Source organism: Hyaena hyaena, unplaced genomic scaffold, assembly GCF_003009895.1.
Source record: "Hyaena hyaena isolate Hyena2069 unplaced genomic scaffold, ASM300989v1 scaffold_621, whole genome shotgun sequence".
Classification (NCBI taxonomy): domain Eukaryota; kingdom Metazoa; phylum Chordata; class Mammalia; order Carnivora; family Hyaenidae; genus Hyaena; species Hyaena hyaena.
In genome coordinates this window covers 583,650-607,719 of record NW_024081249.1, presented here as the reverse complement: position 1 = coordinate 607,719, position 24,070 = coordinate 583,650, and the positions used below count along the sequence as shown (strand labels likewise).

At 34.3% G+C, this 24,070-nt stretch overlaps 1 protein-coding gene and 1 non-coding gene across 5 annotated transcripts in view; both read left to right on the top strand.

The window, feature by feature from the left end:
- Positions 1 to 23,978, top strand: part of PRPF39 (pre-mRNA processing factor 39) — a 44,955-nt gene extending 20,977 nt beyond the window's left edge. Inside the window, exons 1-14 of one of the 4 annotated variants that reach the window (XM_039257421.1) lie at positions 3,378 to 3,451; positions 3,648 to 3,716; positions 3,820 to 3,982; positions 4,111 to 4,229; positions 10,022 to 10,189; positions 15,155 to 15,320; positions 15,792 to 15,899; positions 17,199 to 17,363; positions 17,678 to 17,804; positions 18,203 to 18,471; positions 19,509 to 19,693; positions 22,281 to 22,355; positions 22,896 to 23,016; positions 23,233 to 23,978. In XM_039257421.1, the coding sequence (XP_039113352.1) occupies positions 3,896 to 3,982; positions 4,111 to 4,229; positions 10,022 to 10,189; positions 15,155 to 15,320; positions 15,792 to 15,899; positions 17,199 to 17,363; positions 17,678 to 17,804; positions 18,203 to 18,471; positions 19,509 to 19,693; positions 22,281 to 22,355; positions 22,896 to 23,016; positions 23,233 to 23,289 (1,647 nt within the window). In that variant the 5' untranslated portion in view covers positions 3,378 to 3,451; positions 3,648 to 3,716; positions 3,820 to 3,895 and the 3' untranslated portion in view covers positions 23,290 to 23,978. Of the gene's footprint in view, positions 1 to 2,533; positions 2,881 to 3,325; positions 3,983 to 4,110; positions 4,230 to 10,021; positions 10,190 to 15,154; positions 15,321 to 15,791; positions 15,900 to 17,198; positions 17,364 to 17,677; positions 17,805 to 18,202; positions 18,472 to 19,508; positions 19,694 to 22,280; positions 22,356 to 22,895; positions 23,017 to 23,232 lie in introns of those variants that run through there. The other 3 variants (XM_039257418.1, XM_039257420.1, XM_039257419.1) reach the window with 3 other exon arrangements.
- LOC120248962 lies at positions 18,544 to 18,633 on the top strand. Its single transcript, XR_005532724.1, has one exon. It is a non-coding gene; the product is annotated as a small nucleolar RNA SNORD127 (small nucleolar RNA).
- Positions 23,979 to 24,070: the final 92 nt, after the last annotated feature.

Genomic DNA, 24,070 nt, shown 5'->3' with positions numbered 1-24,070 from the left:
TGATGCTAGGACTTCCAGCACTATGTTAAACAACAGTGGTGAGAGTGGACATCCCTGTCGTGTTCCTGATCTCAGGGGGAAAGCTCTCAGTTTTTCCCCGTTGAGGATGATGTTAGCTGAGGGCTTCTCATAGATGGCTTTGATGATGTTTAAGTAGGTTCCTTCTATCCCGACTTTCTCTAGGGTCTTTATTAAGAAGGGATGCTGTATTTTGTCAAATGCTTTTCCTGCATCTATTGACAGGATCGTATGGTTTTTCTTTTCTTTTGATGTGATGAATCACATTGATTTATTTGCGAATATTGAACCAGCCCGGTAACCCAGGAATGAATCCCACTTGATCTTGGTGGATAATTCTTTTTATGTGCTGTTGGATTCGATTTGCAAGTATCTTGTTGAGGATTTTTGCATTTGTGTGATTATTTCTATAACATGAAATATGTACAATTTCCATTTGGTGCATTTTGCTTAACTGTCCACCAGAGAGATATCTAATTGTTGCCAATTTTTACATCTCATTTTTATTTACATCCTTATTTGTAAAGATACGATGCTTTCATGTTTGTTACTTTCATTTCTTTCTTTGAATTACTGTCTTTAAAGTCTTGATCATCTTTTTAATCATCTTGCATTATAGTAAGTGTGTATTGTGAGCATATTTTAAGAGTAGATCAGTTTTATGGTCTGTTTAGTTTTGAGAATAATCCCTCACTTTAAATACAAAGACATGTTTTATGACTTAATGATTTTAGTTTCTGTTTAAATTGTTAGTGAAGGAGATGAAGCCAACTGCTAAAATCTATTGTGTTAATATTTTATAGGATAGGGATGCCTGGGTGGCTCAGTTGGTTATGCATCTCACTGTTGATAATGGCTCAGGTGATGAGATGCCCTGTATCAGGCTAGGTGCTGTGTGTGGAGCCTGCTTTGGAATTCTGTCTCTGCCCCTCTCCAACTTGCTTGTGCATGTAAGCTCACTCTCTATATTTTATAGGATAAAAGAATAATCTCTTACTATTTTATGCTCTTAATGAGATGATTATTATATTTTAAAAATGTTTGTTTATTTGGGGGGGGCGGTGCATGAGCAGGGGATGTGCAGCCAGATAGGGGAGAGAGAATCCCAAGTAGGCTCTGTGCTCTCAGCATGGAGACCCACGCAGGGCTGGATATCATGGAACATGAGATCATGACCTGAGCTGCAATCAAAAGTTGGATGCTTGACCAACTGAGATATCCAGGCATCTCTGAGATGATTTAATTTAAAAGATTTTATGCAGTTGCTATCCAGATTGTAAAACTTGCATAAATATAGTTTTGATGTATTTAATAAGTTTATTCATTAAAAAAAATCACTCTTTAATTTTTTAAAATCTTATTTTGTTTCTTCTATAATAAAATCAAACCTAGGGGTACCTGAGTAGCTCAGCTGGTTAACCATCTGACTCTTGGTTTTCAGCTCAGCTCATGATCTCAGAGTTTATGGAATTGATCCCCATGTCGGGCTTTGTGCTAACAGCATGAAGTCTGCTTGAGATTCTCTCTCCCTCTCACTGTGTTCCTCACCTGCTGTTGTGGATGCTCATGTGCATGCTTTCTCTCTTTCAAAATAAATTTAAAAAGTTAAACCTAGTTGCTAGCGGTTTTAAAATTTATTATAAGGGTGTGTATGTGTGTATTTTTTTTTAACAGTATAACCTCTCCTTTCTAAAACTTTTATCCTCAGCTAAGTAATGAACTTCTCTGTTCTCTCTGAAATGTTTATATCCACGACCAGAATGTGTTTTGTTAATTTTATCTTTATCCTCCAGAACAGTATTAAAGATATTTTGGGTTGATAGCAAGATAAATTTAGACATTGGGTTTTTGATTTTTAGCTAGCTAGGAAACATTGAATTCTAGATATGATTGTTTCTTCAGGGAGCAGGCATAGCACTCAGTACTAAAGAATGAACTGAATCCATCATTACTTCATTTTTACTCAGACATCCAACAATAAAATCATAAATTTTCTGGAAATTTAGATGTTATAGAAGTTCATATATAATATAGAAACTAGCCTGGAGCCTGCTTCAGATCCTGTGTCTCCTTTTCTCTCTCTGCCCTTCGTCTGCGCGCCTGCTCTCTCAAGAATAGATAAACGTTAATTTTTTTTTAATACAGAAACTAATAGGGCTCCTGGGTCACTCAGTTGGTTAAGTGTCCGACTCAGGTCATGATCTCATGGTTTTGTGGGTTCAAGTCCGACATTGGGTTCTGCACTGGTAGTTGGGAGTCTACTTGAGGTTCTCTCTCTTCTTATCTCTCTGCCCTTCCTCCACTCTTGCTGTCTCTGTGTCTCTCAAAATAAATAAATAAACTTAAATAAAAAAATTTAAATGCAGAAACTGATAAACCTAATTATAACCTATAGGAGAGATCAAGAATGAAATTAATATATTCCTTTAATAGCCAGCTGGGGCTTTTAAAAGCTGATTTTGATGATGCCATGTAAACATTTGGAAGATGTCCCTTTTTATTTGTGTTTCCACAGATCATTAACTGAAGACAAATTAAGCAACTATGCAAAATTCTCACATGGAAGAGTACAGAAATTCTAGTAATGGCAGCACGGGCAACAGTTCAGAGGTAGTGGTAGAGCAGTCTGCCGATTTCAGTACTGAGATTATGAATGTTACGGAAATGGAACAGTCCCCTGATGGATCTCCTAATGTAAATGCATCTACAGAGGAAAATGAAATAACAAATGCTGTGGACCTTCCAGTGACAGAAACGGAAGCAAATTTCCCTCCTGAATATGAGAAATTCTGGAAAACTGTAGAAAACAATCCTCAGGATTTTACAGGCTGGGTATATTTGCTTCAGTATGTAGAACAGGAGGTTAGTAACTATTTAAATGGGACTAGAAGGGACAGATTAATCAAGTAATACTAAATGAGTCTTTATTGTTTTATAATTAAAGTTGCTTTTATAATTTTCAGATTAAGTTGAATAACATTGGATATTTACAATTTCGCTTCAGAGAATAACTTTCATAGCATTTGTACATTATGGAAAATCAATAATAGAGCCAAAGTAATATTTGTAAAAATTGGTGTGTGACTGTGTGTGTAAAGTCACTGAACTAAAAAGTTATCTTGCTATTTGACAGAATTACTTCCTTTTGTTTTAAAGGATGAGATTGTATATGCAGGGAAAAGAGATGATGTGTGTGTGGTTTTTAAACCTATCATTTATTTTGAGATACTACATTTGGAAGAAATAATAAATATTTTTCTGACAGAAACTTCCAAGATTTTTAAACACCTTGTTTTATTTTCATCAGAATCACTTGATGGCTGCCAGGAAAGCGTTTGACAAATTTTTCATACACTATCCGTATTGCTATGGTTACTGGAAAAAGTATGCAGACCTTGAAAAGCGGCATGACAACATTAAACAATCAGATGAGGTGCGTACATTAATGAATAAAATTATCTCCATTAGGTACTGTAAGCCAAATAATAACAAAACAAAGATTTTTTTTTTTTTTTTTTTTTTGGCTGGCAGTACCTACGATTTATGGTCAAACAGTTTTATAGGGTATTTTATTTGCATTTGTCACTCTTGTGGCATTTGTAGCTAATATTTTCTCTCTTTGTTGGCAGGTGCGTTAAACCTCTACAGTTTGTCAAGCTTTGCAGTGCAAGCCTCTGTATTACACTGCAGCTTAACAAGTAGGGCAGGGCTTTTCTCTCACTTACATTTATTTCTCATTTTCCAAACAATATAGTTGGTTTGCTAGTCACATTTGCTACGTCTTATTGCATTTTTGGTCAGACGCTGTCATTGATGCTCTAATGGGTCTGTGCCCTATGGTCTGTAACCCAAAGCCTGCCCACACAACCCGGTCAGAATGCAGGGACTGCTGCGCTTTGAAGATCAAGACTCTGCACGTGGGGATCAGAACATTGCCATGTTCTATCCAACCTCCACCCAAATGGTAATGGTAGATTATTTAAACAAAATTCCAGTAATTAGTATTTCTAAGGTTCACCGGATAACACAGTGTTGCCTCTCTGTTAAGAAATAATTAAATATTTGAAGTACAGTTTGTTGTTTTCTTCTTAGGTGTATCGGCGGGGGCTTCAGGCAATACCTCTTAGTGTTGACCTATGGATACATTATATAAACTTCTTAAAAGAAACATTGGACGCTGGTGATCCTGAGACAAACAGCACAATAAGAGGGTATGGGAAATATTGATATTCAGATGTATTCAAAGTAGAAATAAGTATTCTCATGTTGATAATAGAACTACTCAGGAATGGTAAACTGAATGACATGTATTTCTTTTTCACTATTAAAAAAAATGATACATGATGGATGATTATAAAAATTGCAGATAATAATATCCTCTTTCATTTCACACCCCTGTTCCTTATGTCCCCACTCCCATTCCTTTCATGGCTTATGAATTATGTATTCTTTAGTATATACATAGATGTACATACATGTGTGCATTTTGTACATATAACATTGTTTTTTTTTTACATAACAGAATGTTTTGGAATCTCTCCCTACTATATATTTTTTAACCATTGTAAAAGTATTTTGTAGTATCAAAGGTACTATCTTTTATTTGACCAAATCCTTATTTATAGGAAATAATCAGTGCTGCAGTAAACATGTCTGTACAAAATCATTATGTAGAGCATGCTAGAGATGGAACTTCTGTCAAAGAAAATACAGGGCTAAGTTTTATCAAATATTTTTTCAAAAGTGGTATCAATTTAAAACTCCCACAGTATCCGCCATCTTTGAACCCGTGGAGGCCTCCTGGGAACAGGACTCCTGAAACGACAAATATGTCTGGAAGGTTGTGGTCCAAAGCCATTTTTGCTGGCTATAAACGGGGTCTCAGGAACCAGAGGGAGCACACAGCTCTTCTTAAAATTGAAGGTGTTTATGCCCGAGATGAAACTGAGTTCTGTCTAGGCAAGAGATGTGCTTATGTGTACAAAGCAAAGAACAACACAGTGACTCCTGGTGGCAAACCGAATAAAACCAGAGTAATCTGGGGAAAAGTAACTCGTGCTCATGGAAACGGTGGCATGGTTCGTGCAAAATTCCAAAGCAACCTTCCTGCTAAAGCCATTGGCCATAGAATCCATGTGATGCTGTACCCCTCAAGGATTTAAACTAACTGAAAAGTAAATAAATAAAGGTGTAGATTTGTTCTCTTGTAAAAATAAATAAATAAATAAAAAAACCCCACAGTATACGAGAGGAGTCTTATTTCCCCCAGCCATCCATGCTACTTCCTTTTTTACCTCTACTGTAGCTCATTATTTTAGTTTGGACATCTCTAGATTGTTCATCCTAGTTTGTTCTTTTCATGTATTCGTATAAGCCATTTGCTCATTGTTCAAATCATTTGCTCATCTTACTTTTGGATTGTCTTTTTCTTATTGATTATAGGCATTTTTTAAAATGTTTAATTTATTTCTGAGAGGGAGAGAGAGAGACAGTGTGAGCAGGGGAGGGTCAGAGAGAGAGGGAGACACAGAATCTGAAGCAGGCTCCAGGCTCTGAGCTAGCCGTCAACACAGAGCCCAATGCGGGGCTTGAACTTCCGAACTGTGAGATCATGACCTGAGCTGAAGTCGGACACTTAACCAACTGAACCACCCAGACACCCTGATTACAGGCATTTTTAAATGTGTTTTTGGTTTTCATTTTTATCAGAATGTGTGCATATAGTTTGAAAAGTCAATGTTAAACTGCTTGTAACAAAAAGCAGTCCCTCCACCCCTCTTGAACTATTTTAGCTGTTTCTTCTTACATTTTCCAACATGTTTTAATAGCAGCTCTCTACTGCTCTTTTCTCTCTCTTCAGTATGTTCAGATTCTGTGTTGGTAGAGGAGAATTATAGCTAATGTATACTGTTTTCCCTTTAAGTATTTTCCAAAGTTGATAGGTTTCAAAGCCTTTTATTTTTTCCTGGAGTTAATTACCCCTTCTTATCCCTCCTTTTTCCCATTTGCTTAGTTATCTTTCAACATTTAAAATTTCTCACTCCCTCCCAACAGCTACTTTCAGTAGTCAGTACTAATACAGACTTTTCCACAATGTACCAATGCTACGTTGTCATTTTTTGAAGCTAAAAAAGTGTATATATCTAGTGTTACTTTACTTAATCTGAAAACTGTTAAAGAGAATTATACTCATAAATTTGTAAATTCCATTTTTTACCCTTCCTCTTGGGGGGTATCCTTCTTGGAACCTTCTCTTCTGTAGTCCGGATTGGTGTCTGTTTCTGTTGTACAGCAGTTATTTTGGAATTTACTCCTCATAATTCTAGATGTCTTTATGTCTTTCCTGGGTTTCAAACTCTTCTTTTTTTGAGAGTTTATTAGATCCTACTTTTTCTTGGAGGAGTGCACCCTGTAACTTCTATATAAAGGATGCTTGGGATGAAAAACAATTTTTTGTATGCCTGAAAAACCCAGTTGATGGTCCAGTGGTCCAGTATGCAATTTTAAGTTGGAAGTAATTTTTCCTTAGGGCTTTGAAGGCATCTGTGTATTCTCCTGTAGCTTCTGGTGTTATTCTGAAGTGTAATGCTCTTCTGGATTCTCTTTATATGACTTGTTTTTCCTCATGGAAGCTTATAAAATGATTTCTTTATATTTGATAAAAACGCAATTTTCTTTTTTTTAAAGACTAGGTATTTATCTATCTCTTTATTTATTTATTTAGAAAGTGTGAGCAGGGGAAGGGCAGAGAGAGAGGAAGAGAGAGAAATCCAAGCAGGCTCTTTGCTGTTAGCACAGAGCCTGACATGGAGCTTGATCTCATGAGCTGTGAGACCATGACCTGAGCTGAAAGCAAGAGTTGGATGCTTAATTAACTGAACTACTACCCAGGTGCCCAAAAATGCAGTTTTCTAATGATGCTTTGGCGTGGGTTTTCTTTTTCTGATTCATCGTCCTTTATTTAGTGGGCCTTTTGAATCTAGGGTGCTCACATCTCTCTGTTCTGAGAAATGTTCTTACTAAGGTACCTGGCTAGCTTAGTCCATAGAAATTATAACTCTTGATCTTGGGGTTGTGAATTCAAGCTACACGTTGGGAGTACAGTTTACTTAAAAAAATAATAAGTATTTTATATATTTTTGTGTTGATAAGTTCCTTTATATGTTTTTCTTGTTTTTAATTGTTGGGCATTGGATCTTCTGTTTTAATCATTTAATTTTCTTTTTATTCTTTTATGTCAGATTTTATTTGACTCTTTGAGGTATTTCTGTGACCCTTGTATTGGATTTTTAATATCTGCCATTACTTTTTTAATGGTCAAGAATCTTTTTTGTTCACTGTTCTTTTTTTTTTTTTTTTTTTGAGAGAGAGAGTGAATACGCGAGCGGGAAGGTACAGAGAGAGAGGGAGAGAGAATCTCAAATGGACACCATACTAACAGTGTGGGGCTTAATCCCATGAACTGTGAGATCATGACCTGAGCCAAAATCAAGTCAGTTGCTTAACCCACCGAACCACCCAGGTGTCCCTCATCATTCCTATTCTTGTATCCTCCTATTCTTGTTACATGTCTTAATATCTTTTTATTATTTTTTAAAAGGTATTAAGAAGTGTTGAAATTTACCTCCACTCCCAGTTCTGTTTCCTCTAAAGTGTTTCTCTTTATTTGTTTTTATCCCTGCTTGTCTGATTTCTGGATTTCTGCTCATGTTAAAGATATGGTTTTAATAAGTGGAATGTAAGCTCTTGTGTGTCTTATTTGTGGGCTATTAGCTGGCCTGGCGAGCTTCACAGTAGGGTGATCAAGTGGCCACTCAGGTTTTTGTTGGGGGAATCCCAGTGTTGGTATTCTTATATCTTACTCCTGTACCAGGCGGTTTCTCATTGAAGGATCATCTGATCTGCTTGGGAAATGTATACCTAGCTCCTGAAATCCTGTAGGTGGGCAGAAAAGGGGGTTTAAGGTCTCTCACCATTCATTAAACAAACCTTCTTGTAAACATCCTGTCTTTAGTCATGACCTTCTTGTCATACTTCCTCTCCCAACTTGCCCCATGTTTTTTTTTTTTTAATTTATTGTTTTAAATTTACATCCAAGTTAGCATGTAGTGCAACAGTGATTTCAGGAGGCGATTCCTTAATGCCCCTTACCTGTTCAGCCCATCACCCCTCCCACAACCTCTCCAGTAACCCTCTGTTTGTTGTTCATGTTTAAGAAGCTCTTATGTTTTGTCCTCCTTCCCTGTTGTTATATTATTTTTGCTCTTCGCCCCACAAGGATTCTTAATGTCTGGTGTGTTAATTTCCTGAATCATTTTGGGATTCTGCAGGAGTAGTAACATGTATTTTACTTTTTTAAAAAACTCAGTTTGGGGCGTCTGGGTGGCTTAGTCGGTTAAGCGTCCGACTTTCGCTTAGGTCATGATCTCGCGGTTCTGGGTTCGAGCCCCGCATCGGGCTCTGTGCTGACTGCCAGCTCAGAGCCTGGAGTCTGTTTCAGTCTGTGACTCCCTCTCTCTCTGACCCTCCCCTGCTCACGCTGTCTCTCTCTCTCTCTCTCCTAGAAATAAATAAAACATTTAAAAAATAAATAAATAAAAAACTCAGACACAAACATAAACCAACGTGCACATACACATACACACTCTTAATCCTTTATACTTATGTTAACATTTCTTCCAGTTTTAGTACATAGCACATTTTTTAAACTTTGTTTACGATGTTTCTTTATCATGTCTTTTTATCATTGTTTTGTTAACGTGGTTTAGTCTTTAATCTTTTATTTGTGTCTGAGGTTTGTGCCTCTCTTACCAAGAATATATAAATCCAGTGTTTTCTTCTAATTTCTTAATAGTTTTTTGTTATCATTTATTCATCTAGCATTTAAATCTGTCTTTTTTTAAGACACAGATTAACCTTTTATTTTGTCAGGTTTTTGCATTGATTTTAAATAACTTTCCTTATCATATACTAATCTCTCACATGTACACTGATCTGTTTTGTTTTCTTGAAACTTTTGTAATCCATTTTTCAGTTACTTGGCTAGTGCCATACTTTTAATTATTATAGCTTCCTAATGTCCTTTGATATCTATGAGGAAAATGCTACTGCATTGTCCTTTTTGTATATTAGTTCAGTGTTAGAATTTGTTTTACCTTACCCACTCAAAATTTGTTAGAGCTTTGATTGGGATTGTATTAAAGTTGTAGATTAATTTAGGCAGGGTAGTTTTATAATGTTAAAAGTCTCATCATTGTAAGATTCCTCTTTTGAAAATGTGTGTCTAAAAGTTTTATCCCATTGGGATATCAAATCCAGTGATTAAAATTGCTTACAAAAAACTCTTTGAAATGAGTTAGGTAGTTTAAAAACACATAGTGTTTTTTTTTTTTTTAATTATTTTTTTATTTTTTAGTTAGCTGGAGACTTAGCAGGAGAGACTTTTGAAAGTTTTAAAATATGTGTACTTCTCATTACCTTACAAGGCAGCTGGGTCCCCTCTTGGAGAGTTATTTTTCCAGAAAATTATTCCTTAAATTGAGATAAAATTAGTCTCTGAAATGTATCTATTCAACATTGCAAGTTTCACAAATATTTAAGTATCTACATTGACACTCTATATGTTTGCAGTGTGTATGTTTTGCATTATAATTCTGTATAAGAAAATTCTATAAACATACATATATGTATATATGTTTCTGTTCCCTTACTCTTTTTAATAAGTAGTTATTGTATATTTTCTGTAATTCCTTCTGGTTTTTACTGCCTACTTGTGTGAGAAACAGTTGGATGTAATTTTGAACTTAGCATGAACTTCTGAAATTTAGAAATAGTATTTTATTTATTTTAATTAAAAAATGTTTTTTAAATTGAAGTATAATTGACATTAGTTTTAGGTGTACAGCTTAATGATTTGATATTTGTGTATATTGCAAGGTGTAGAAATAATATTTTAAATTATTTTATCTTGGAAAGATAACTTAGAGGTAATTTAATTTTTCAGAACTTTCGAGCATGCTGTTCTAGCTGCAGGAACAGATTTCCGATCTGACAGACTATGGGAAATGTATATAAACTGGGAAAATGAACAAGGAAACCTGAGAGAAGTTACAGCTATATATGATCGTATTCTTGGTATTCCAACACAGCTGTATAGTCACCATTTTCAAAGGTGGGTGGAAAAATCCGATCATTTAATATATTATGATTAATCAGGTGATTCTTAATATTGAGGATTATAATTCTCTTGAAATGTCATGTAAGATTCTTTTAGAGACAAACAGGAATAAAGTTTCTTGGTTGCTAATCACAATTGACACACTTTTAAATTTTGATATTTTTCCATATCCCTTATGAAATGTTTAGGAATTTTACTGTTTTTAAACAGAAGTGTCTTTATACCCCTTTTATAGATGAGGAACAATGGGAATCCTAAGATACTTCAGAGTGGTGAAGGAATGAGAGAATAAAATCAAAGTTTATTTTTTGTGGTACTAAATTAACTGAGTACATGGCACATAAAGACACTTATTTAAAACTTAATGATTTACTTAGGATGCCTTGGCTGGCTCAGTCAGTGGAGCATATGAGTCTTGATCTCAGGGTTTTAAGTTTGAGCCCCACATTGAGTGTAGAGATTACTTAAATTTAAAAAAAAAAACAACAAAAAACAAATGATATACTAACGGTACACTTTTGTGATTCATATAATACCTTATATCCAAAACTGTGAAAGATCTATTTTATGTTGTAAGTCTAAATATTTTCATGTTTAGGGGCGCCTGGATGGCTTAGTCGGTTAAGCGTCCGACTTTCACTTAGGTCATGATCTCGTGGTTCGTGGGTTCGAGCCCCGCGTCGGGCTCTGTGCTGACTGCCAGCTCAGAGCCTGGAGCCTGTTTCAGTCCGTGACTCCCTCTCTCTCTGACCCTCCCCTGCTCACGCTGTCTCTCTCTCTCCTAGAAATAAATAAAACATTAAAAAAAAAATTTAGAAAAAAAAATATTTTCATGTTTAATCAAAAAGAATTTTATTTAAGTTTTCCACTATGAATATGTCATGACTGGTATTTCATTTTTATGAGTACTGTTAAAGCAACTAATTCTGTGTGATATGATTTCCACATTCTGTTTGCTGATGTACTCAAAGTGTCCCACTGATATGGACTCAAAGTCTTTCTGAACAAGAAAGTATGTATTGTAAGTATTTACTATGTTGATAAATATTTGCTTTTTTAGCTATATTTTCTATATTTTTGTTATAAGTTTTATAAGTAGTATTGTATTAAAGCCTGTAAATTAGGTACTTTTTAAGTGATTTTCTAAATTTTTCTTTACTGGAAAAGTAGACTTTATGAAGCATCTGAAAAGTACTGTGCACCAAATTGCTAAAAACAGAAGTAAATGCCAATCCAGGTTAGGAATAGGAATGGTGTAGATCTGAATAAACTGTCTTTGTTTTTTTTATGGAGTAGAGGAGATGCACAGGTTTCTAGGGTATAATGACACTTGCTAAAAGACATTAATACAAGACTTGACATACAGAAATGCTTGGTGAATAGTTGTTTGAATGAATGAGTACAAAGATTTTAAAAATCCTTATGAGACAAAGAGGGTGTCTTTTCATAAGCTAGTTCTTCTGGGATCTACAGTATAAAGTCTGTGACAATAAGAACTTTATTGTTTGTAAGAAAGATTAAAATACATTAGGAAACATTTGTTAAATAGCATTTGCCATATGTGAGATTCTGTTCTGAGTCCTGTGTAGTTAATTTAAACCTCATATTAAACCAGTGACATAATAGGTACTGTTATTATCCCCATTTTTGGAAGTAGAGGCACAGAAAGACTAAAAATACTTGCATGAGGTCAGAGTTAATTAGTGGTTGGAAGCTCATTGGAACCTAGACTGTGTGGCTCCAAAGTTCTTGGTATAGTTTACTCCACATCTTTTTTTTTTTTAGTTAAATAAATATCCCACTGGGATTTTTAAATGTATAGATGCTTATAATAGACATTAGTGGATTGCATTACACATACTGCTCTTTAATATGCTCTTTTTCTTTTAATATTTTGACACTTTCCTTATCAGTGTATATAGCAAACTCACAAGTTGTATTTGTGTGAGTAAATCTTATGACATGACTAACTGCTTTGAGAACTAGTGAAGTGCATTCTTTTGCCTAATACATTCCTCCTACTTAGTTGTTTATTTAGCACTAGCTGTGTTAAAGATTATGTACCATTTAAGTTGTAGAATTAAAGGCTCAAAGAAGTTATGTGTGAATAGTGTTGTCCCTCAAGCTGGTCAAAAGTGTAGAGGAGAAAGCATATCTTTTTTTAAAAAGTGTTCTAAGTGCTGTAATAGGAAATTTTCTGTGGTGTGTGTTTGTATATTGGATATATAAACAGATGACATCTCCAAGAAAATATCTAATTTAAAATATTCTTAGCATGTGGACTTTGTTGATGTGATCTAACTTCTCAGATCCAGTCCCTTGTAGTTCCTAAGCTCCAGACATAATATCTAAATACTGACAATTTCCCAAAGGGCAGTATTGTTTTTTTACGTCTATAGCTGTAATACCTTTTCTAGTTACTCATGTTACTCAAAGCCAGATAGCTTAATGTTTGTCTGTGTAAAACTTCCTAGTTTAGCAAAATAGAAGGTATTTGTTCTGTCATTTGTGCCAGGACTCTGCCCATGTATTTACATTTGTCTTAACACTAATAACATCACTTTGAATTCATGTCTCTTGTATATAGCTCTTGCACATTGATCAGTTTCTGAGACTTAATAATTCTTTTTTTCCTTAATACTTAGAAATAGGACTCAGTATATTAGATATTCAGCCATTCTTTATTGAATAAATTAGCTTTGAGTAGAAAAGGCTGATGAAAAATTACTGCTTAGTATTCATATTTTATCACTATTTGAAAGAATTTCTTATATAACATAGCAGTTACTTTAAATTTGTGCTCTGTAAGTAGTTATCAGTTTTACTTTAAATTGTATAAGTTGTACTTTATTTGTATCCTAGCAATTGAGTTTTATTTTATTTTTAATGTTTATTTGTTTTTGAGAGAGAGAGAGAGAGTACGGGCAGGGGAAGGGCAGAGAGAGAGGGAGACAGAGAATCCAAAGCAAGCTCCAGAATCTGAACTGTCAGCACAGAGCCTGACGTGGGGCTTGAACTTACGAACTGCGAGATCATGACCTGAGCTGAAGTTGGATGCTTAACTGACTGAGCTAGTCAGGCGCCCCCAATCTTGAGTTTTAATATTTATATGAATATTAAATCTGCTCTCATTTTCTTACTATACTTTTGAGTTACTTCATTAAAAAAATTTTTTTTAATAAGGAAGTCTATTTTTTCTCTCCCAGTGGTGAAATGGATCCAAGTTAAGCCTCTGTATCCATTGATTATGCAAAATTTTGATTGATTTCCAGTGTTACTTATATACATTAGTGACAGCTTTAAAATCCATAAAAATCCAGGTGTCAATAGTTTAAATCTTCTTAAGACACTTGGGAAAATGTCCATAAGATTGGAGCATAAGGTAAATTATACAACTATGTCTAATAATTAGATTGAAGAGGTTGATCTGGATCAGAATAAAGACTTAAGGAGATTGGATTTTAGCCTGAATGCAGTGTAAATGTACTGAACTTATTTTGACAGGAGGGGGATATCATCATGTTTACTATTTTGTTTTTCATGTTTACTTTTTAATATTTTTGTTAGCAGTAATGGGGTTGAGATGGGAATAGTGAGACTAGAGGCTGGAAGACCAGTTTATATTTATCCAGGTGAAAATGAGAAGGACATGAAGACATATTTAGAAGGTAAAATCAATAGGACCCGGTACCTAGTGAAATGTAAGTGATAAGCAAAGTAGAAGCACTGTAGAAACTGAGTGGTTGGTAGTACCATTAATCAAGATTAGAAATGCTCAGGGTGTTGATTTGTGGATGAAATGACCCAATTAGTTCAAGATGTTGTACATAAGTTTCCAAGTTTAGATAGTGTAGCTATTTTAGGTCTCCACCTTGGTGTTTCTGATTAAAATTTGCATATATATGTAAACTAGGATGTGTGCATACAATGAAATGACTTTCTTTCAAAAACCCTCTTTGCTTAAAATTAACCTATTTCTTTGTGCAGAGTTTTGGCAATTGGATAGATTAATCTAAAATTGAGAATAGTATGGGCTTGAGTTATAGTTTTTAGAGTCCTCATAGTATGCTTATTATTTCTGTATTAAAAGGATTTGGCCATGAATTAAATGAAAATAGATGAGAACAACATGTCAGATGGACTCCTTGGCAATCCTAACATTTAGGGACTGATAGGAAGGGGCAACCCTTAAAGGAGATCAAGGATCAGTCAGAGAGTTGGAAGAAGATCAAGAACGTGGTAACTCTGAGTCAAGGGCAAAGAAGGTTCTAAAAGGAAAGTGTGGTTTAAGGGCTTACTTAGTGAGATATGATTAGGATAGAGGCTGTAATATGAAACAAGTGTCTATTTACTTTTGCATGTAAGAGGCACTTGGTGACTTTAATTAGGGCAATTTCATTGGAGTTTTTGGCACACAGATTCAGGAGCAATTGAGATGTGGGAAGGAGCTAAAAAATGTTTATTGATCATTTACAAATGATCATTTATAATTTAAATAGGGATTACTATATTTCATTTTATTTTATATTTTAATTTATTATTTTATTTTATTTTACAGATAGTTTATTGTCAAGTTGGTTTCCATATAACACCCGGTGTACTATATTTCATTTTAAAGTAATTTTGCAAAATAGCATTGTGCCATTTTACAGGTGAGAAAGCCAAGACATAAAGAAGGGAAAAACTTCCCTTAAGTCAAATAACTAATAATGGACAGAACTAGGAATGGATTTATGCCTCTCCATGCCTTTTCCATTCCATTGCCAAGGCATGAAGAAAATAAAGTTGTCTGTAGACTGTTTAATCAAGTGGTAGGTTTTTACTATAGACAAAGAGAGACAGGGTTTGGTGTTTTAAATAAGAATTTTTTTTGAAAGAGTACTGTGTAGTAGTAATTGAATGTGGGATCTAAAATTATGCTTCATATATAGAGCATGTATTTTCATTGGCTTCTTTTAGATTTAAAGAACATGTACAGAATAACTTGCCTAGAGATCTGTTAACTGGTGAACAGTTTATTCAGCTGCGAAGGGAATTAGCTTCTGTAAATGGACATAGTGGTGATGATGGTCCTCCTGGTGATGATCTACCATCGGGTATTGAAGACATAACAGATCCAGCAAAGGTAACTAACTAAACTTAGGGGGAAAAAACCTATAACGCATGAGAAACTACACTACATCCCTTGACTGCATGTGTTGTATGACTTGTAGCTTATATAAAATTAATTTCTGAGTGAGGCAAGTGGGAATTCTTTAGCTCTGGTGTAGTTTAAATACAGATTTAATGCAGAGAATCTATTTTACTATGAGACACTTGGAAATCACTTAGAAGGAGCATTTTGCCTGCATTGTGATCTACTAGCCCCTTTTAAATATGCACATGCATACATACAAGAGAAATGGGGTTTTTAAAGGAGATTTTGTTATAAATTTTAGTATTGTTAATTGTACTTTGTACATCATGATAACAGTTTAAAACTTACCACAATTGTAAGATTAAAGTAGGTGTGGATAATACTTAAATGTAAGCAGTAATATTAAAAAATTTCAGTATGTAACTTGTGTGATTTAAATTCTTTCTTTTTCTTCCCAAGCTAATTACGGAAATAGAAAACATGAGACATAGAATCATTGAAATTCATCAGGAAATGTTTAATTATAATGAGCATGAAGTTAGTAAAAGGTGGACATTTGAAGAAGGTGTAAGTGTTTTTTTTTAATAGGTTTCAAAATATAAAGATAGAAATAATGTATTTTTCTTTCCGTTTTGAGTAATGTCTTTATTATTTTCTGTTTATTTAATAAGATATTCATCCCCCTTATCTCTAACATTATCAGTTTTTCATTATTAATTTTAGAATCTTACAGAATGAATTCGGATTTATTTGATTTGCAAGATACGTGTAATGTGAACAGTTTATTTACAGTTCTGTTTTTAAAATCAGATTTAATTGCGTTCATACTTTATGTAAAACAAAACACACCCATTTTAGGTGTGTAGTAAAATGAAGGTTTTCTGCCACAGATTCTAATTCTTTTGTTTTTTTAAATAGCTTTATTGAGATATAATTCACTTGCCATAAAGTTTAGCTATTTATAATTCAGTAGTTCTTACTGTATTCACAGATACATGCAGCAATCACCATAGTGCATTTCAGACATTTTCATAATTTCACAAAGAATTCCTGATCCTTGGGGTGCCTGGGTCACTCAGTCAGTTAAGCATTCAAGTCTTGATTTTGACTGAGGTCATGATTTATGGTTTGTGAGATAGAGCACCACGTCGAGTTCTGTGCTGACAGCATGGAGCCTGCTTGGGATTCTCTTTTCCTCTCTCTGTCCCTCTCCTGCTCGTGTGCACGTAGGCATTAAAAAAAAAATCCCTTACCTTTTAGCTGTCACCCTTCTACTCCCTCCCCTGCCTGCTCCAGCCCTAAAGTACCGCTGATCTCTGATGTTTTTATAGATATCCCTACTCTGGCCTTTCATAGGAGTAGAATGTGGTTTTTTGTGACTGGCTAGTAAATTCAGTTTTGACGTGTGTATGCACATTATGGTACACCACAGCATTTAGGACACAGAACTAGTCTGTTATCCCAGAAAGTTTCCTTGGCCCCTTTTCATTCAGTAACCCCACTCCTAGCCCCAGGCAACTACTGATCTGCTTTCTGTTATGTAGTATAATTGTTAAATTTTAAAGTACTCAGTAAAGAAATAAATTTCCTGAAAATAAAAAAATTATGTAGTGCTATTAAAATGACTAAATAAATGGAAAATACATTTTGTTTCTTCAGTTGTAAAGCCTAAGAAATTTGAGGTTTTAATTAAGTTTTTTTTATCATGAAATATGGTGATGAAAATTTTCTTGGTTCACCATCATTAATTATGTAATTTAGATACTTTGTATTGTTACTATAGTCCTGCATTTTCTGGTGTTGGTATTGGTTTACATTCGTTGCAGTGTCCTACTTTTTTTTTTTCCTGTCATACTTTTGTTACAGATTAAAAGACCTTATTTTCATGTGAAACCACTGGAAAAGGCACAACTAAAAAACTGGAAAGAATACTTAGAATTTGAAATTGAAAATGGGACTCATGAACGAGTTGTGGTTCTCTTTGAAAGATGTGTCATATCATGTGCCCTCTATGAGGAGTTTTGGATTAAGGTAAGAAAATTATATACTCTGAAACTTGAACATATTATAAACATTGATCTAGTGACTAACCTTTTTTGTACTTCTGTTGAATGTTGTTCATATAACTATATCTGTTGCATTAGGAGATGGTCTGCTTGCAACCAGATTTGACTGCTGCATATGCCAACCTCGTTGCCTCTCTTCGTCCTTCCTTACAGAAACTAGTCTAGTGGTTCAATAAAGGTGCTGAATGGGTTTAAAAATAGAATTTTATCGTTCTGTCACATATTTAATGGCTCGTTCAACTGTAAACTATTCAGTGTTTCCTCTGTTTCTGTACGTAGTATGCCAAGTACATGGAAAACCATAGCATTGAAGGAGTGAGGCATGTCTTCAGCAGAGCTTGCACTATTCATCTCCCAAAGAAACCCATGGTGCATATGCTTTGGGCAGCTTTTGAGGAACAGCAGGGTAAGAATGAGGAAATTCAGTTGATATTTTGGGGATTTTAAGTTCACTTCAGATAAAGTTCTAGGAATTGAGTCTTGAGTGACGGTGTAGAGGTCAGTCTCGTTTTTTTTGTTTTTCTTCCTTAGGAGGTAAACTTTTTTTCTGTAAAAGGCCAGATAGTGAATATTTTAGGCTTTGAAGGCCATATGGCCTCTTTCCCGAGAACTGTGCCATTGTAGCCCAAAAGCATCTGTAGGCCATAGATAAACAAATGAGCTTGGTTGTTTTCAATTAAAAAAACAAAAAGCAACCAGGCAGAGGGCTAGATTAAGCCGGTGGACTGTTATTTGCCAATATCTGGCATAAAGGATATTTCAGGAGTTTAAATAAAAGCATAAATACTTAATTTACATTTCTAGGTAATATTAATGAAGCCAGGAATATCTTGAGAACATTTGAAGAATGTGTTCTAGGATTGGCAATGGTTCGATTGAGAAGAGTAAGTTTAGAACGACGGCATGGAAATATGGAAGAAGCTGAACATTTGCTTCAGGATGCCATTAAGAATGCTAAATCAAATAATGAATCATCGTTTTATGCTATCAAACTAGCCCGACATCTTTTCAAAATACAAAAAAACCTCCCAAAATCAAGAAAAGTGCTTTTGGAAGCAATCGAAAGAGACAAAGTATGTATTTGTATTTGTATTTTAGAATATCTTCCATAAAAAAGAATTAATGGTCATTTTTTTTTCTCATTTTGGCAACAATGATGAAAGATTTGGTCTGTATTACAGTAATGAATTTTATTACTAAATGAAGACAACAGTCCCTCTAAACTGATGTTGCCATTCTTAAGTTTTTCAAATATTTATATATTAAAAGACTGAGAAAATTAAGATTATTGGGTTAAAAGGTGTTGTAGAAATTGTGACACTTTGTATTTCCTTCACATTTAGAAATTTAACAGGAAATTTACTGATGGTTTTAAGTAGAGGACCTGGGAGAATACCTTATAAACAAAAGCATGGCAGATGTCTATGTTTTAGCCACTATAACAGTGAGATTCTTTTTTTTTTTTTTTTTTTTTTTAAGTTTTTTTATTTCTGTGAGAGAGAGAGATAGCATGAACAGGGGGAGGTCAAAGAGAGAGGGAGATAAAGAATCTGAAACAGGCTATAGGCTCTGAGCTGGCTGTCAGGACAGAGCCCTATGCGGGGCTTGAAACCACGAACCGTGAGATCATGACCTGAGCCGAAGTCGGACACTTAACCCACTGAGCCACCCAGGTGTCCCGAGATTATTATTTTTTTAAAGTATTTTGTTTTACTTATCAGTTGGCAAAAGGCACTATATGGGAAATTTCTTACTTTTTAGATTTTTAACTAATGACAGATCTGTGGAACTGTGGAAACCATTTTTTAATGTTTTAGATTTGTCATGGTGGGTCAAGCCACATTAAACCCAAGATAGGATATAAGGTTTTAACGTAGTGTCATTTAACAATACGAATAGTTGGGAAGATACCAGAATGATGTCATTACTTATCAGTGTGCTAATTCGTTTTTTCACCTGTTTTGTGTATGCTCAAAACATTTAACAGGAGTTACATTTTAATGACTTCCAATATTTTTAAAATTTAGACATCAAAATTAAGGCATTTTAAATATCTGTTCTAATGAAAACATTTTAGAAATATTATTAATTGATACTGCTTTTTACACAGGAGAATACAAAGTTATACCTCAATTTACTTGAAATGGAATATAGTGGTGACCTCAAACAAAATGAAGAAAATATCCTAAATTGTTTTGACAAAGCTATACATGGTTCATTACCTATTAAAATGAGAATTACATTTTCTCAGAGAAAAGTGGAGTTTCTTGAAGATTTTGGTTCAGATGTTAATAAGTAAGATCTTAATTATATATTATCTATTTGAATAATAAATGAGCATTGATATTTTGGATGGGAGTTTCATGATTAGAAGTTAACATATTTCTTTCTCCTCATATATATGGGGGGATAAATTCAGTTTTGCAAATGTATATGTGTTTAATGGGATATATGGTTTGTCTTCAGATTGTTTTCAAAATTTTGGCATTATAATGTAAATAATGAGAGAAGGCAAGAAACAGCAATCCTATGAAAAAGGAAATAGGTCAAGGCTTGAACCCTGAAACACAGAAACAATACAATAGGCCATGAAAGGTGGATATAGTTAATCTGGAATAGGGATGCCATTTTATATCTGAGTGGAAGAAGCAGTTTGGTTGCACAGATCATGCCTAATGGCCTCATTTCATGCATTGTAAGAAGCTGAAAGTTGAGAGTGGTGGAAGGGTTTTTCTCTAGGGAATTTGGTAAAAGGACAAGTTTGCGATTTATATTTGCAAAATAGAAGAGTAGAAGTATTGATTAGAGCATTGCTGCTGTTCCATTCTTAACTGATTGTAGTAGGAACTATCACAGTTCTTATGAGGCATGTCCCTTCTCTATTACCCTAATTGAGTGATTTCCATTGTAACAGTTGTTGATAAAATGAGTGATTTGTCTCTATGTGTGTATACATTTTTGATGGTTGAGTAAAATTTTAAACTAAAAAAACATTTAACATAAGTTAAATTTTAATGCACTTGTATATATGTGCTTGACATAGTAAATGTTTTCTATGAATTAGGTATTGTAAAATACCTAACAGTCTAATGAGGGTGTAGGTACTGTTCTTTTTTTTTTTTTTTTTTGGTACTCTTGTTCTTTTAATAGAAGAGGCTTAAAGAGATTAGGAAGTTTTTCCAAGGTCAGTTAGCTATTATTACATTGTCAGCTGGGATTAGAACTTGATTCAGAGTCTGTGATGCTAGCCACCTGTGCTGTATATTTAGTGTCTTTTGTTTTGCACTGAAGAAAGTGCACAAAAGAAATCGGATTATGTAATTCTAGCTTCTAGTCTAGCTTCTAGCTTCTAGTTGGATGGTATGATCAGAGGAAATAGGTAAGTATATGAGGTGGCACAAAACTGTTAAGAAGGCTGTGCTTTCTGTGGATCAGAATGGATTTGTCATCCTTCACAGAGGAGATGGGGCTTCATTTAGCTATGGGATTCTGATAAGGAGAGGATAAAATGGTGGAAGAAAGTTAAAGTTTATGTAAAAGTAGCATCTGCTTGATTGGAGGGTTTTTGAAGTAGAAGGTATGATATTGATTATGCTGTGTTTGGTTCAGAGCACATGCAGTGTCAAGATTGACAATAGGAAGCTCTTTAAATGATATATTTGAAATTGGCAGTAATGTGGACAAATCTGAGGCTTAACACAAAGATAACAGGCCCTTTCAAGTATCGTTATAGAGGGTCTGGATATCAGGTCTAATATTGTTGTCTTTGAAATTTAAAAAGAGTGTGACTGAAAAATAAATGAGCTTAGGAGTCAGAAACTTAGGAATTTAGGTAGCAGTAAAATGTATTGGTAAGAACTGATTATTTTTTTTTTTAATTTTAGTTAGCCAATATACAGTGCAGTATTGGTTTCAGGAGAATTCAGTGATTTCTGCAGGCTGCCCAGGGATGTTGTATATGCATGTATGTAAAGTATCAAGGTCATTTCTACAGAAATGTTAATTATCTGTGTTAGGGTTAATGATTACTTTTAAAAAGGCTGCCATCTTTGTCTTTAAAAAAATATTTCAGAAATGGTAAAAGGAAAATAGAATCTTTAGGAATTTACTGTTAGTTTGGCTTGAAGTGACACTGTTTTTCTAGTTCTGAGTTCCAAAATACACATACCATGTCAAATTTATTTAAAAATGATTTTTTTAATCAGTGATAAAAATTATATTGTACTTTTATATTAGTTCTAATTCAGTTTACCACTTAGCTAAAGTTTAAATACATTTGATCCTAACTAGTGTCAAATGCCTTTAAGCATTGTTAAATTAGATTTCAAAAATCTAGAAATTACAGAATGGTCTCAGTACTTCTTTGCACTGGACAAATACACATCCTCAAGGTCACTGTCTTAGTTGTACAGTTTCTTAGGCAGGTTCTCCCCATATGTTAAAAATGATAAAGGTAGCTATTGACCAATATCCCATCAGCTTCATTCAACTGAAGAGAACAGGCACTTTTCTAGTAGCTCAGAAATCCTGGGACTTCTTAAACGTCTTGGTTTGGGTCAAATGCTCACTCTAAACCAGTTATTGGTAAGGGGTATATAGTGCTGTGGTTGGCCAATTCTGAATCCCTAAAGCCCCATTTGAATCACATGGACTGAGAAGGAGTGCAGAGCAGTGGTTTTCCAAGAGGAAATAAATTGGAAAAGGTGCTGAGAGGAGGTTTGCTTGCTGTTTCTCCTGGTTCATTAATTAAAAAAAAAAAAATCAGTGTATGTTCATTGCAACATATTTCTTTACCAAGGAGAAAGAAGTCCAAAACTTTACAACTTTAGCAGTTTGGCTTTTGTATATTCCAGAGGATTTTTTTTTCCCCCTTCCCTCTCAGGCTTCTGAATGCTTATGATGAACATCAAACACTCCTAAAAGAACAAGATTCTTTAAAAAGGAAAGCAGAAAATGGGTATGTAACTTCTTGCTAAGAATGATTCATGATGCTTTAAAAATCTCATTGTGGAAATGCCTTTAAAGACAAATATTAAAATTTTTTCAACAATGTTTATTTTTGAGAGCGCGCGTGTGTGCGCACACACACACACGAGCGGGGGAGGGGCAGAGAGAGGGAGACATATAATCTGAAGCAGGCTCCAGGCTCTGAGCTGTCAGCACAGAGCCCACCTTAGGGCTCAAACCCAGGAACTGTGAAATCATGACCTGAGCCGAAGTCGGGGATGCTTAACTGACTGGACCACCTAGGCGTGCCCCTAAAGATATATATTTTTAAATGTTACCTTCAAATTGTGGTGATTTAGATACTTTATATTCATGATTTGAAAAAATTTTACAAAACTGAATAAGTTCAGAACTTTACTAAAATGTATACATGTACAAATGTACACATTCATCTGTTTGTTTTAAAAGTACTTATCTGAAAAAAAAAAAAATAAAAAATAAAAATACTTATCTGTGGGAGTTTTGAAAGTTTGCTTTTCCTTATATTTAGATCAGAAGAACCAGAGGAAAAGAAAGCTCACACAGAAGATACAACTTCATCGTCTACACAGATGATTGATGGTGATTTACAGGCAAATCAAGCTGCATATAATTATAGTGCCTGGTATCAAGTGAGTTCGCTTAATTTTTTGTTTGTAAATGTTATTAGAAAAGCATAAATTAGGATAGTCTTTTTTTTTTAAATAACCACAAAATGCAGTCTGGAATAGAAGCAGTTGTTAAGTCTTAGAATTTTAGCAGTAAACACATGCCTGGTTTCTTAACTGTACTTTCATAAGTGGAACTCAGCCAGTTCTAACATGCTAATGTGTGCTTTTTTCTTTCAGTACAATTATCAGAATCCTTGGAATTATGGACAGTATTACCCTCCCCCTCCAACCTGATGGGAAAATATATCAGACGGAATGTATGAAAAGTATGAAATTTTTTTTTTAATGAGGGATGTAAACATAGCATAAGCTTGTTGTATTTGATAACTTGTCTTCCTGTTTTCTGTGTAACATGATTTGTTTAGTAATAGGGGAAAATGTCACTTATGGGCTTACCACAGATACTATTTCCTACCATTTATAAAATTTACTTTTTATTGGAGAACTATTTTTTTGATTTTTTTTGCATTAAGTGGTCTAGAATTCTTTTGCAATGGATTTGCAACAGTTTTGTAGCCTTAAGGGGTAGGAAAAAAACTGACTGGAAATCATGTCAGTGTAGTACAAGATTCTGAAAATACTATAAGGGCTGGTTATTAAGGATTTACCTCCTCTGTAAAAAAAAAAAAAAAAAAAAAGGATTTTTAACCTTTAATGACAAGGTTTTATCTGTTTCAGTTATCCTTGTGAATTTGGATTTAACTGCAGAAAAGATACACTATTAAATACTATGTCTTGGGATAGAGACTATAAATGAAAAAATGGAAATGTTTGCATCCCTTTTAAAAAATGAAAATCATATCAAAAGTATGTTGTTTCAGGAGACTTTGTATTTAGAATATTCATGTAAAACTTGTGAGCAAGCTTTCATTTTGATCAAACTGATCATCTTCATTTTTGTAATAAAACTTGAGACTCCTTAACTAATCGTTATGAATTCATTTGGGAGTGGGTTCACCTAACAATATTAACCTTATTCATCATTATTAGTGGACCAGTGGTTTTGAAGTATACT